Source organism: Simochromis diagramma, unplaced genomic scaffold (assembly GCF_900408965.1).
Source record: "Simochromis diagramma unplaced genomic scaffold, fSimDia1.1 OVJJ01000721.1, whole genome shotgun sequence".
Classification (NCBI taxonomy): domain Eukaryota; kingdom Metazoa; phylum Chordata; class Actinopteri; order Cichliformes; family Cichlidae; genus Simochromis; species Simochromis diagramma.
This window is the reverse complement of record NW_024386890.1, coordinates 419317-432787: the sequence shown is the minus strand read 5'-3', so window position 1 is coordinate 432787 and position 13471 is coordinate 419317. Positions and strand designations below refer to the sequence as shown.

The window sequence follows — 13471 nt, the reverse complement described above, 5'->3', positions numbered from 1 at the left end:
GTGCAAGGATGTCAACTGTAAGAATGCTGTGCATAAACATTTACTCTGCTCCATGTATGATGATATAGTGACTGCTCTGCATGAAAGTGGTGCACTGCTTGATAAACAATATAAGCATAAGAAACCTAACATCAGACCTGGCTGGAAAGAACATGTATCCATGTACCATGATGAAGCTCGCATAGCTTATAAATGTTGGGCCATGGCTGGAAGACCTAAACAAGGCCCAGAATTTGAACAGAAAAAATGTGCGAATGCCAGATATAAGTACGCTGTTCGCTTTATAACTAAACATGAGCAAATGCTGAGAGCAGATTCTTTGGCCAGGAAAATGCTGTGTAATAATATGGCAGATTTTTGGAAAGAGGTGAAAGCTCTTAATAACTGTAAACCATCTCTACCATCAACTGTTGAAGGTGTTTCTGGGGCAGATAACATTGCAGCATTATGGAGACAGCATTACAGTGCGTTGTTTAACTGTATAAAAAGTGAACCATATGAGGACAATTTTGACATGAGTAATGACACAATAAATGTAAGGACACATGAAGTATATGAAGCCATTCATAGGTTATCTGATAATAAAGCTTCTGGTTTGGATCACATCACGGCAGAACATTTAAAACATGCTAGTTTAAGGCTAGCTCCTCTTCTAGCACTCTGTTTCACTGGGTTTATGATTCATGGCATATTACCAGACTCAATGCTGTGTATTTTACTGGTACCAGTTATGAAGGACAAAGCTGCAAAAGTGAGCTGTTTGGATAATTACAGGCCGATTGCACTCGCCAGTATTTTATCTAAGGTGTTAGAAAGAATCTTGTTTGACAGAGTTAGTGTGTTCATCTCTTCTCTGGATAATCAGTTTGGCTTCAAACCAAAGCGCGACACTTGAGTGCATATATGCACTCAAGGAAATAGTCAGTTTGTACAGGGCTAAAAATTCATCTGTCCTCATGTGTTTCATTGATGCCTCTCAGGCTTCTGATCGAGTGAACCACAGAAAACTTTTTGATAACCTGAAGACACGGGGAGTTCCTCAGTACATCGTGAGGATTCTCTCTTACTGGTACGCTCATCAGAACATGCAGGTTAAATGGGGAAGCAGTATTTCTGCCCCCTTTGGTGTCAGCAATGGTGTTAGACAGGGTGGGATTTTGTCTCCAATTTTATTTAATCTATATGTTGATGATCTGTCCATACAGCTGAGAGCCTGTAACACTGGGTGTATATTAGGTAAAACATTGATAAATCATCTTATGTATGCAGATGACCTGGTTGTTTTTAGTCCAAGTAGTGCTGGGTTACAGGATCTTCTCAATGTCTGTACTGAATATGGTGTGCAATATGACATAAAGTACGATTCTGCTAAAAGTGCTGTTTTGATATGTAGAACCAAGCAGGATAAACAGCTAAATTTCCCTTTGTTTAAACTGGCCCAAAAACTCTTGAAGTTCATAAAAAGGTGGAATACCTCAGTCACTTTATTACTGAGCAAATGAATGATGATGATGACATATACAGACAACGATGTAAGCTCTATGTGCAGGCAAATGCTATTGCTCGCAAATTCAGCTTTTGTTCACTTCCAGTTAAAGTGGCTTTGTTTAAAGCGTATTGCACACCGCTATATACTGCCCCCTTGTGGTCATCCTACAAACAATGTAGCATGCAGAAGCTGCATGTTGCATAAAATGATGCGATGAGAATCCTTTGCAGGATACCTAGAAGGGGTAGTGCCAGCCAGATGTTTGTAGCTGTGGGTGTTTGGACTTTTAAAGCACTTTTAAGAAAGTTAATGTTCAATTTTAGAGAACGACTGGATGGCTCTAGTAACAGTATAATTTTAGCACTCACAGATCCGACAGTGAGTGGTTCCCATTACTCATCCAGTCTGAGAAAGCACTGGTTGAAGTGTTTGTGTATTTATTGATTTCTTTTAAGTAATTGTGTTTTATGTATATTATGGTTTTATATTTTTACAAATGCTTTATATATTTATATATATATACATATATATATTTTTAAGGTTTATACCTTGTGTTTTATTTTATGGGGGGGGGGGGGGGGGGTTCTGTCTTGTTCTTATGGACATGAAGTCTGCCAATAAAGATTGATTGATTGATTGATTGATTGATTGATTGATTGATTGATTGACCTCACTACAAAATATTCCAAAGGTAACTGTTAAAAAGGTGAAAAAGATTGGGAATGATAGCAACTCAGTTTGGTGGAGGGGGATTTTGCTGTGGCATTGTTTTTCAGAAGCCAGGCACGGCCCCATAGTTCCACTGGAAGAAACTCTCAGTGCTGCAAAATACCCACCAAAAGACATTTGGCAGAGTGGAGACTGCAAGCCAGGCTTTCTCAGCCATTAAAAAAAAAGGAGTTTATTGAACCATCAGAAAAAATGTCTTTTAAAAAATTAATTACATTTTAATTTCCATGCATGACTTTTAATTTTGGCATATTTGTTACATGTGGCATTTTGCTTAAAAATGTGCAATTTATTGAGGTTTTTCAGGGGGGGGAAAGGATCACATTAATGATGTTGAAGTCTCAAAAACTCACAAAAAAACCTGTATGTAACAAATATGACACACTAGGCGTTAAGGTGCTAAACCTTGTGGAAAGCCTTATCGGAAGAGTTGAAGCTGTTATAGCTGCAAAGGGTGGACTGACATTATACTCAACCCCATGGATTAAGAATAGGATCCCACTCAAGTTAATTTGCATATGAAAGGCAAACGATGGAATAAGTTTGGCAATATAGTGTACGATTACAAATTCAAACATCAATCTTCAGTCTAGCATGATCTGCTGCCATACACACTTACACATAAATTATGTTCAAACATGGTGTTAGTTATGCAGACTGTGGTTATCACATAAGTCCAACAAAAGAGTTTAACTCCTCTCCAGTAGACCTCCAGTTGTGCATTGAGCTCGACATCTCTGTGCTCTTCTTGCGCTTTACTTAGGACCAGTTTGTCTTGGAAGACCCTACCAGGGGCTCCAGACAACATAGCCCCTATAGGCACACAAACCTCTCCATCATGATAAGGTGGTGATTCATGGATGGGTGCGAAATACTAATTTGATCATGAAGTCACATTTTGTGGTATATGGTAGTTATTTGTACAGCCAGAGCTTTTGTGCAGGCAAGACCCAGAGTTGGACTGACACGTGATAACCCAACTGATTCAATTCAAATCTGTCATGAGAAGCTGTGTGTGGGAGGGAGGATAGGACCCAAAATGCAGGACCCAGAAGTGGGACTAAACTTGTCATCAGCTTTATTGCCAGAATTGCAGAATGCTATTACTATTTATTTAAATTATTTCTTTCAGATTGGTGCAGCGGCTGCAGTGATGCAGACGTTGTACCGGTCCATCATGGTGAAGAGAGCTGAGTGTAAAAGCGAAGCTCTCAATTTACTGGTCGATCTACTTCCCTACCCTCACCTATGGTAATGAGCTGTGGGTAATGACCGAAAATACAAGCAGCAGAAATGGGCTTCCTCCGAAGGGTGGCTGGCCTCTCCCTTAGAGATAGAGTGTAAAATTAAGCCATCCGGGAGGGGCTCAGAGTAGAGTGGCTGCTCCTCCACATCGAAAGGAGCCAGTTGAGGTGGTTTGGGCATCTGATAAGCCTCCTGGGCGCCTCCTATGTGAGGTGCTCCAGGCATGTCCCACCGGGAGGAGGCCCTGGGGCAGACCCAGGACACTTTGGAGAGATTATATCTTTCGGGTGGCCTGGGAATGCATTGGTGTTCCCCCAGATAAGCTGGAGGAGGTGGCCGGGGAGAGGGAGGTCTGGTCTTCTCTTATTAGGCTGCTGCCCCTGTACCCCGGCCCCGGATAAGCGGAAGAAGATGGATGGATGGATACTTTCTCTCCAAATTATTTTTCCGAGTTAACTTCAGCTTCCTCCAAACCATCAACAGATCTCTTAGACTGTATTGTTACAAGACTGCTCAAAGAAGTCCTACCATTAATTTATTCATCAATCTTAAATATGAAAAATCTCTTTCAGTTAATGAACTTTATGTTGGCAGTAATTATAATCACTTTAAAAGCCATCACTTGACCCAACTGTCTTGGCTAATTATAGTCCAATCTCCAACCCTCCTTTTAGCTGTAAACACCTAACTGATCATCCACAGAGGAATTTATTTATTTCAAGAGTTTCAGTCCGGCTTCAGATTTTCTTATGGACTATAACAGCAGACCCATATCTATGCATGTCCTACTAGACCTCAGGGCAGGTCTAGTAGTTATCGTCAACATAACTTGTTATTAATAGTACCTTCATTGTTGCTCTCTCCCTCAGACTCTAGATGGGTTTGTTTTTGTTGTTGCATCAGATGGAAAAATCATGTACATTTCAGAAACGGCATCAGTGCACCTTGGTCTGTCACAGGTAAGACAATCCACCTCAGCACTCTCTCACATGGACTAGTATACCCAGGAATAAGTTTAGATTTTCTGAACCAAACAATCTGGAGAAAAATGTATAAGTAACATAGAAGCATGTGTCATGTAACAACTGAGTTTTCAACACACTTCAGACATGGCATAAATAGAACACTCTTTTGTTTCTATATGAATTTAATGCATTTGTGCAACTAATCACTAAATGTTCCAAATGTGTGTGCCACAGGTGGAGCTAACAGGAAACAGTATATTTGAGTACATCCACCCATCAGACCATGATGAGATGACAGCAGTGCTGAGTCTCCGCCAGGCCCCACAGCATCATTTCTTGCCAGGTACTTAAAGACCTTATTTCTCCATTGTGTGCCACACAGTGGTAGTTGATATTTTATTCTTGAAGTGAATTAACTGTTTGTTCTTCGATGCTGTCCATGCCTGGCTGCTCCTCTTGTCTCTCCTCCGGTTGCGGTGTGCTACTGAAGTATGGGATGCATGATTAGAACCGTCTGTGTTGGCCAGCCTCCCTTGGCACCATCTGTAACACCCCTCCTACTACAATGATGTTATGATGTGATATACATACAAAAGATATTTTAAAAATTTATAATATATGCCCAGGTTTGCAGAGGTCATTGATTGATTGATTGATTGATTGACTGATTGATTGAATCTTTATTTTGAACATGTTGAAAAAGTACAACAACATAGAATTTGAAAACAACAACATAGAATTAAGAAAATGTGCCCCATGTTCGGATTGTGTGTACAAGCCAACTCTGCCTCCTGTGAAAGGAAATCAGCTACAACTACCTGAGTCCCCAGCCTATGGACCACCTTGAATTTAAAAGGCTGAAGTTTCAAAATCCACTGGGTGATCTGGGTGTTGGCATCTCTCATGCAACAGAGCCACTGCAGTGGGGTACAATCCAGCAGAGGGTGAATGGGCATCTCAGGAGGTAATAACAAAGAGAGTGTGCCGCCCACCAGATTGCCAAGCCCTCTTTTTCAACAGTACTATACCAGGTTTCTAGTTCTGACAGTTTCCAGCTGATGTACACAACTGGGCAGTTGACCGCCCCTTATCTGCTGACGGCAGGCCTCTGCTTTAGGTGTTAGTCTGCAGGATAAAAGAGAGGGAAAGGTTTGGTGTGTGGAGCAGTGGTTCCCCACAGAGAGCCTTCTTCACCTTCAAGAAAGGCATTTTGCACTGCTCCATCCACTGGACCAGGTCTGGGGTAACCTTTCAGATGAAGTCAGTCAAGGGCCTTGTTGGCATCGCAAAGTTCAGAACAAACCACCAGGAATTGCCAGCCAGCCAGCTCTAATAGGGCTGAAATAGTGGAATAGGTGAATTTAGTACCTCCAGCCCCAACTCATCTGAATTATTTAGCACACTCGCCACATTGGGGTGATATATTTGTGTGGCAGCTCCTCTGTCTTACTGCACCAACTTGTGGTCAACATCCACTTGCCATGTGACCAAATCTTAGAAATATGGTATCTAACCAGATTCTTACTCTGGATGGCATTACCTTGGCCTCCAGTAACGATGTGAGGAACCTTGGAGTCATTTTTGACCAGGACATGTCCTTCAACGCACATATTAAACAAATATGTAAGACTGCTTTCTTCCATTTGCACAACATCTCTAAAGTTAGAAATATCCTGTCTCAGAGTGATGCTGAAAAACTAGTTCATGCATTTATTACTTCCAGGCTGGACTACTGTAATTCATTATTATCAGGATGTCCTAAAAACTCGCTGAAAAGCCTTCAGCTAATCCAAAATGCTGCAGCAAGAGTCCTGACAAGGACTAGAAGAGAGAGCATATTTCTCCTGTTTTGGCTCCCCTTCATTGGCTTCCTGTTAAATCCAGAACTGAATTCAAAATCCTGCTCCTCACATACAAGGTCTTAAATAATCAGACCACATCTTATCTTAATGACCTTGTAGTACCATATCACCCTATTAGAGCACTTCGCTCTCGCTCTGCAGGCTTACTTGTTGTTCCTAAAGTATTTAAAAGTAGAATGGGAGGCAGAGCCTCTTCTGTGGAACCAGCTTCCAGTTTGGATTCAGGAGACAGACACTATCTCTACTTTCAAGATTAGGCTTCAAACTTTCCTTTTTGCTAAAGCATATAGTTAGGGCTGGACCAGGTGACCCTGAATCCTCCCTTAGTTATGCTGCAATAGACGTAGGCTGCCAGGGATTCCCATGATGCATTGAGTTTTTCCTTTCCAGTCACCTTTTTCACTCACTATGTGTTAATAGACCTCTCTGCATTGAATCATATCTGTTATTAACCTCTGTCTCTCTTCCACAGCATGTCTTTCATCCTGTTTTCCTTCTCTCACCCCAACCGGTCGCAGCAGATGGCTGCCCCTCCCTGAGCCTGGTTCTGCCGGAGGTTTCTCCCTGTTAAAAGGGAGTTTTCCCTTCCCACTGTCGCCAAAGTGCTTGCTCATAGGGGGTCATATGATTGTTGGATTTTTCTCTGTACCTATGAAGCGCCTCGAGGCGACTTTTGTTGTGATTTGGCGCTATATAAATAAAATTGAATTAAATTGAATTGAATTGAATTTAGTAGACAAAGGTGAATGGCTTAAACATGAATTGAGCTGCAGTTTGGGGAAGGCCTCGGAGGGGACTGGCCGCGGCTCCTGGGCATGGCAGATCCCCAAAGAAGGCATCCCCTAAAAGCAGTAATAACTGTGCTTTACAAAGGTCAAAGACCTCTGCAGTAATAGAATAGAATAGAATAGAATAGAATAGAATAGAATAGAATAGCTTTTATTGTCATTGTACAGAGTACAACGAAATTGGAGTGCCACTCCCTTGGTGCAAGTTTCAATAATAAATATAAATGTAAAATATAAAAAGTACAAAAAAAACAATCGTAAGTACTCAAACAATAGTATGTACAATATATACAGGATAGCAGCATTAATATAATGACAGTATGAATAGCAGCATAATATAATGACAGTGACGGTATGGAATAGGTTCAATTGTTTTTGTGCTTATTTACTACGGTGATAGCTCTGGGAAAGAAGCTATCCCTGAATCTGTTTGTCCTGGTTTTATGTGACCTGTACTGTCAGCCTGACGGTAATAGTTCAAACAATTGGTTGCTGGGGTGAGAGTGGTCCTTGATGATATTGCCAGCTCTGCTGAGGTACCGAGAGTTTGCAGTGACCTCCAGGCTGGGCAGAGAGCAGCCAGTGATCTTCTGGGCTGTGTTGATGACCCTCTGCAGTACTTTCCTGTCCGCAGCTGAGCACCCTGCATACCATGTTGTTATGCCGTACGTTAGGATGCTCTCTATTTGGCTCTGTAAAATGTCACCAGCAGCCTCTCCTCCAGGTTGTTCCTCCTGAGCACTCTCAGAAAGTGGAGACGCTGCTGGGCCTTTTTAACCACCGCTGTAGTATTTGCAGTCCAGGAGAGGTCATCAGATATCTGCACGCCCAGAAACCTCATGGAGTGTACCCTCTCCACACAGCTCCCGTGAATGTAAAGTGGGGCCGGGTCTGCTCTGCCCTTCCTGAAGTCCAAGATAAGTTCTTTAGTTTTCGTGGTGTTCAGTTGGAGGTTGTTAACTGAACACCACTCAGTCAGTCTGTTGACCTCATCTCTGTAGTCCGACTCATCCCCCTTTGAGATGAGTCCAACCACTGTGGTGTCATCCGCGAACTTTATGATGGTGTTTGAGAGATGGGTAGGGGAGCAGTCGGATGTGTAGAGCGTAAACAGGAGGGGACTCAAAACACATCCTTGTGGAGACCCGGTGCTGAGTGTGATGGTGCTGGACCGGTGGGGGCCGAGTCTGACAGACTGTGGTCTATTTGTCAGGAAGTCCTTGATCCAGAGGCAGATGGGGGTGGAGAGTCCCAGGTGAGACAGTTTCTGGACCAGGATCTCCGGGATGATATGATTGAATGCTGAGCTGAAGTCCAGAAAGAGCATTCTCACATAGCTTCCTCGGTGCTCCAGGTGACTCCAGTGTGGAGCGCTATGGTGATAGCGTCCTCGGTGGAACGATTTGTCCTGTAGGCAAATTGGTGGGGGTCCAGAGTGGGAGGCAGACCGGCCCTGATGTGCTGACAGACCAGTCTCTCAAAGCACTTCATCACAACAGGCGTAAGTGCAACAGGCCTGTAGTCATTTGGGCTGGCCACAGCTGTCTTCTTGGCGATGGGGATGATGGTGGAGGTTTTGAGGCAGGGCGGGACGGTGTTTGATGACAAGGAAAGGTTGAAGATTTTAGTGAAGACTCCGGTCAGTTCGTCAACACATGCTCTGAGAACCTTTCCATGTATTCCATCAGGACCTGCCGCCTTCCTGGGATTCACTGACCTTAGAACACACCTCACTTGGTGCTCCCTAAGTGTTAGTGTGCCAGTGCTGGGGGCGGGTGGAAGTGGTGTGGCAGCTGAGGGCTTGGTCGTCTCAAAGCGGGCGAAGAAACGGTTTAGATCCTCAGCCAGTGAGGCATCAGTCCTAGATGTTGCCTGGTTATTGCTTCTGTAGTTGGTAATGTGATTGATCCCCTGCCACATTTTAATATAACTGGTAGTCAGGCTAGCGAAGATAAGTAGCCCATGGCCTCAATAAGGTGGTGGAGGATTCCATAGAGTGGAGCGGATGAGCTCGAAAAATTAGGAAGAAATTGCAGGAGAAGAGATCAAAGGAATTTCAAAATTACGAAAGACCTTGATAGATGATTAAGGGGAACCCTTCATCATGTAGCAACATGACTTGACTCGGAACTGAAGCTCTAACAGTGATGTATGCTGGGATTTTGAGACTTGAAGTAATGGCTTGAGGGGTCATAAACGCTTAAGTGAGCTTGTCTTGGGGCAGAAGATGGAGAGGGGATGCCTGGCTGGTTAATTTGCTTTGGGTAAGGTAGCAATAACTACTGTGCCGATTTCAAAAGGGACGCCTTGAGGAATTATGCACATGGTGGAGTTCAGATCTCTTAAAAGGAGCAATAGAGGACAGAACCCGGCATCCCGGTGCCACAAGGGTTTGCTGCTGCATTCTGCACAGGAGGGAACAAAACGGAGGAAACTGTCATCCTGGTGTGAGGAATGTTTACTGCTGTGTTTGCAAATGACTGATATGGTGAAGGAGACTGGGCACCCGGTGCCAGGAATGTGCACTGTTAGATTTTGTGAAAGATTGATAGATGCAGGGAAGCTGGCATCCCAGAAAGGAAAGCTTGCTGCTACATTTGTGACAGAGGGATAGAGTGAAGAGAAACTGGCATCCCGGAGCCAGAAAATGTTGCTACTTCTAATTGCAAAGGGGGGGACAGTAGAGCAAAAAACTGGTATGAGAACTTGGCATCCTGGTATCAGGAAGTTTTTTGTTTTTGTTTTGTGCAAACGACAGATGGCAGACAACTGACATCCTGAAGGCAGAAGGGTTCCCTGCTGCTTTTTGCAGTGATAGCTGCAGAGAAGCTTATTGCTGCATATGAGGGACAGAGAAAGAGAACCTGGCATCCCGGTGCCAAAAGCTTGCTACTGCATTTGCAAATACATGAAGAGAACCAGACATCCTGATGTCAAAAGCATTCTGCTTTGTTTGCAAAGGAGGGATAGAGAAAGAGAACCTGGCATCCTAGTGCTATAAAGCATGCTGCTGCATTTTGTGAATGATGGATATAGAAAGAACCTGGCATCCCAGTGCTAAAAGGGTTCGGTGCTGCTTTTTGCAATTATAGATGCAGAGAAACTGGCAACTCGTTGGGAGAGAAGCTTGCTGCTGCGCTTGCGAATGAGGGAAGAGAACCTGGCATTCTGGTGCCAAAAAGCATGCTGCATTTCCCAAAGGAGGGATAGAGAGAAGGGGAACTGGCAACCCGGTGCCTTTTTTTTTTTTTTTTAAACATCTGTGCAGAGAAAGTGGCAGCTCTGTGGTAGGAAGTTTGCTGCTGCAGTTTACGAATGATGGATATAGAAAGAACCTGGCATCCCAGTGCCAGAAGGGTTCACTGTAATGAACCCTTCTGGCACTGGGATGCCAGGTTCTTTCTTTATCTATCATTCTCAAATGCAGCAGCAAGCTTTTCTACCAATGAGTTGCCAGTTTCTCTGTATCTGTATGATGTCTACTGTCATTTCTTCTCTTTATTGAGCAATTCATTCAGGACAGTGTAGCCACTGTCAGGAATGAAATGTACATAATAGCTTAGCATCATTGTTCAGGTAACAATGAGTGTATGGTAGTTCAAAAAGCACTTGGTCCATAGCCTTTTGAAATAAGCCTGGTGATGATGTTATCCCAAAGGGGAAACAATTAAAGCAGAATAGCTCTTTTTGAGTAGAAACTGTCAACTGCTTCTTTGAATTCTCTTCTACATCAATCTATAGTTAGGCATTTGATAAATCTAACTTACTGCAAGGGATGCAAACAGGTCCTCAATGTGTGGAACTGGGTACTTATCCATGCAGAGCTGTGTGTTGAGAGTGGCCTTGAACTCTCCATACAGTCTCACTGTGCCACCAGGTCAGCAGAGGGCAGCACAGTTGGCTTTAGGGACAAACCATGGACGATGTCCACTGTGATTCTTGGATACCATGGACAGTTCTCACACAGAGTCCCTGTAACAACTACTCCTGCACCTATGAGTTTGTGAGGTGTCAGAATTCTGAATTATCTGGATGACTGGCTGGTCTGTGCAGTCTCAGAACAATAGTCTTGCAGCCATGTAGTTGTGCTCTTAGAACATGTCCAGCCTGTGGGTTGGCTTCTGAACTACCAAAAGAGCAAGCTCCACCCATCCCAGGTCACAACTTTTCTAGGTATGACTCTGGACTCCAACAGGGCCACTCAGACATTGGCTCGCCCTCTTCAGGCTACACTTTTGGGTCAGCTGGGGAATGCTCTTTGCCTCATGGGCCTCATGGCATGTTCAGCAATGCCTTCTGAGCTTGGGCCTTTGCCCACAGCAGTCTCATCAGGCAGGGACTTTGGTGCCACAGAGGCTCCACTGAGCTCTCCACTTTTGAAGGTACTCTCAAATTAGAGCAGGGTTATGTGTTGGATATAAATGTGTTGGAGCTAATGGCTCTGTTCCTTGCACTCCAGCAGTTCCTGCTAAGACTGGGAGGCTATCATGTCATCATCAGTACAGACAGCACAGTAACTACAGTCACAGCAGCCTACATCAACAGGAAGGGGGCCTAGACTCTAACATCCTCTGCAAGCTGGCAACCAGGTTGTGACAAGCCAGCTCCTGGTTTGAAGGAAACTCCTGTCTTAGGTGAATGGAACACTATTCTCCCCTTTCCCACAGACTGATGTGTGGCCCCTGAGGAAAAGGCTCCTTGCCTTGTGGCTACCAGAACTGGTGGTACAAACTATGCAAGAGTCTATGCAAGAACCCACTAGGACTGCCTACTTGTATCACTGGGGACTGTTTGGCTCCTGATGCATGGCCCACCAGATGGCCAACCATGAGGCTACAGTGGAGATCATCCTGCAGTTCTTGCAATCCTAACTGGAGGCATGCAAATCAGCAGTTACCCTGCGAGGTATTGTGGCATTGATCAAGACAGATTATATTGGTCACTCACCTCCAGCTGAGTGACCAATATGATCACTCATCCGGAGTGAATCAGAGGTGATTCATTTCCACTCAGTGGTAATGAATCAGCTCCCAGTTTTAAAAGGTGCCCAGAGGGCGACAATTCACCAGTCTAGATCCCCACTTCCCCTATGGGATTTGGATTCAGACCTTTGTGCACTTCACCAACCTGCCTTCAAGCCTCAAGGATGCTGATTTGAACTGAATTTCCCTCAAAACAGCTGTTCTGATAGACATAACATTTTCCAGAAGGATTAGTGATTAGTCCATAAAGACTGTTGCAGGTTTTTACTGGAAGCAGCAGGGTTTATCCTCCGTCCCAACCCTACAGGCCAACTCAGGGCAGAAGACAGCCTGTGCCAGGCTGCTCTGTGCTCTGTCTGAGTCTTGACAGAGTATATTAGGTGCACTCAGACCATTAGGAAGACTGATCAGCTTTTTACCTGTTTTAACTTTGGAGTCCTGGTAGACGCTTGTCAAAGGCCAGACTGTCTCACTGGGTTGTAGATGTCATGCAGCAGGCATATATATTTTCGGGTACTTCCTTCCCATTCATTTCCCATGCATATGGAATATGTAAAAGAATAGATATAGTCTCTTACTCAGAGAACCAAAGTTACAATGTAACCATACAATTCACAAAGAGCTATTAGCTATTAACTTGGTATATCTCAGCATGCTGTGTCATATATCCTAAAACAATGAGATAACTGGACAAGTAGAAGACAAAACAAAAGTGTACAGGAGATGAAAATGGGTCAAATTTCTGTCTTTATGAAACAGAAAAAAATCCAGTGAAGACTTGACACGCGACCTGAGATATGTAGCTGCCCCTTCACTTGATCCATCTACTATTTGTTGAAGTCGCACCAGAAATAATCTCAGTGCAAGTCTGGCTGTCAAGAAGCCTTTCTTAACCCTCTCAGGCTCAAATTAAACTTTTTGTTGCTAATGCACAACCAAGTCCTGCAGTGGTACTTCTGAGTAAAAAAAAAACCCTCATAAAATATGTATGTGGGGTAATCAAGTTGTTAGTTTTTAACTTTTGCAAATCGGCAACGCCTGCCTTGAGAGGGTTAAGGAAGGGAAGCAAGGGAAATACCTGAAGTATGCCAAATTACACAAGCGATGGACTGAAAATCTGTGGCAACAAATCTTACAAAGTGATGAGTCTACATTTGAAATTTCTAGTTCAAATCATTGTCAGAATCTACAGAGGACAAAGGAAAATAAGTAAGACAGTGATTATCTGCAGCCATTTGTAAACACGGTGGGGGCTCAGTCATGGTTTTGGGGGTACAGCCAGTGGTGTTAAGGATCTTGTTATAGTTGATGGTATTATGAACACAAAAGATACACCAAATGCTTGAATTTAGATCCACAATGCAATTCAATACCTTCTGGAAAGCACCTGATTGGCAAGAGGTTTATTTTT

At 43.6% G+C, this 13471-nt stretch overlaps 1 protein-coding gene across 1 annotated transcript in view; it reads left to right on the top strand.

The window, feature by feature from the left end:
• Window positions 1-13471, top strand: part of sim2 (SIM bHLH transcription factor 2) — a 52266-nt gene that overhangs the window by 17652 nt on the left and 21143 nt on the right. Inside the window, exons 3-4 of the mRNA XM_040033715.1 lie at window positions 4333-4422; window positions 4663-4771. Of these exons, the coding sequence (XP_039889649.1) occupies window positions 4333-4422; window positions 4663-4771 (199 nt within the window). The remainder of the gene's footprint in view (window positions 1-4332; window positions 4423-4662; window positions 4772-13471) is intronic.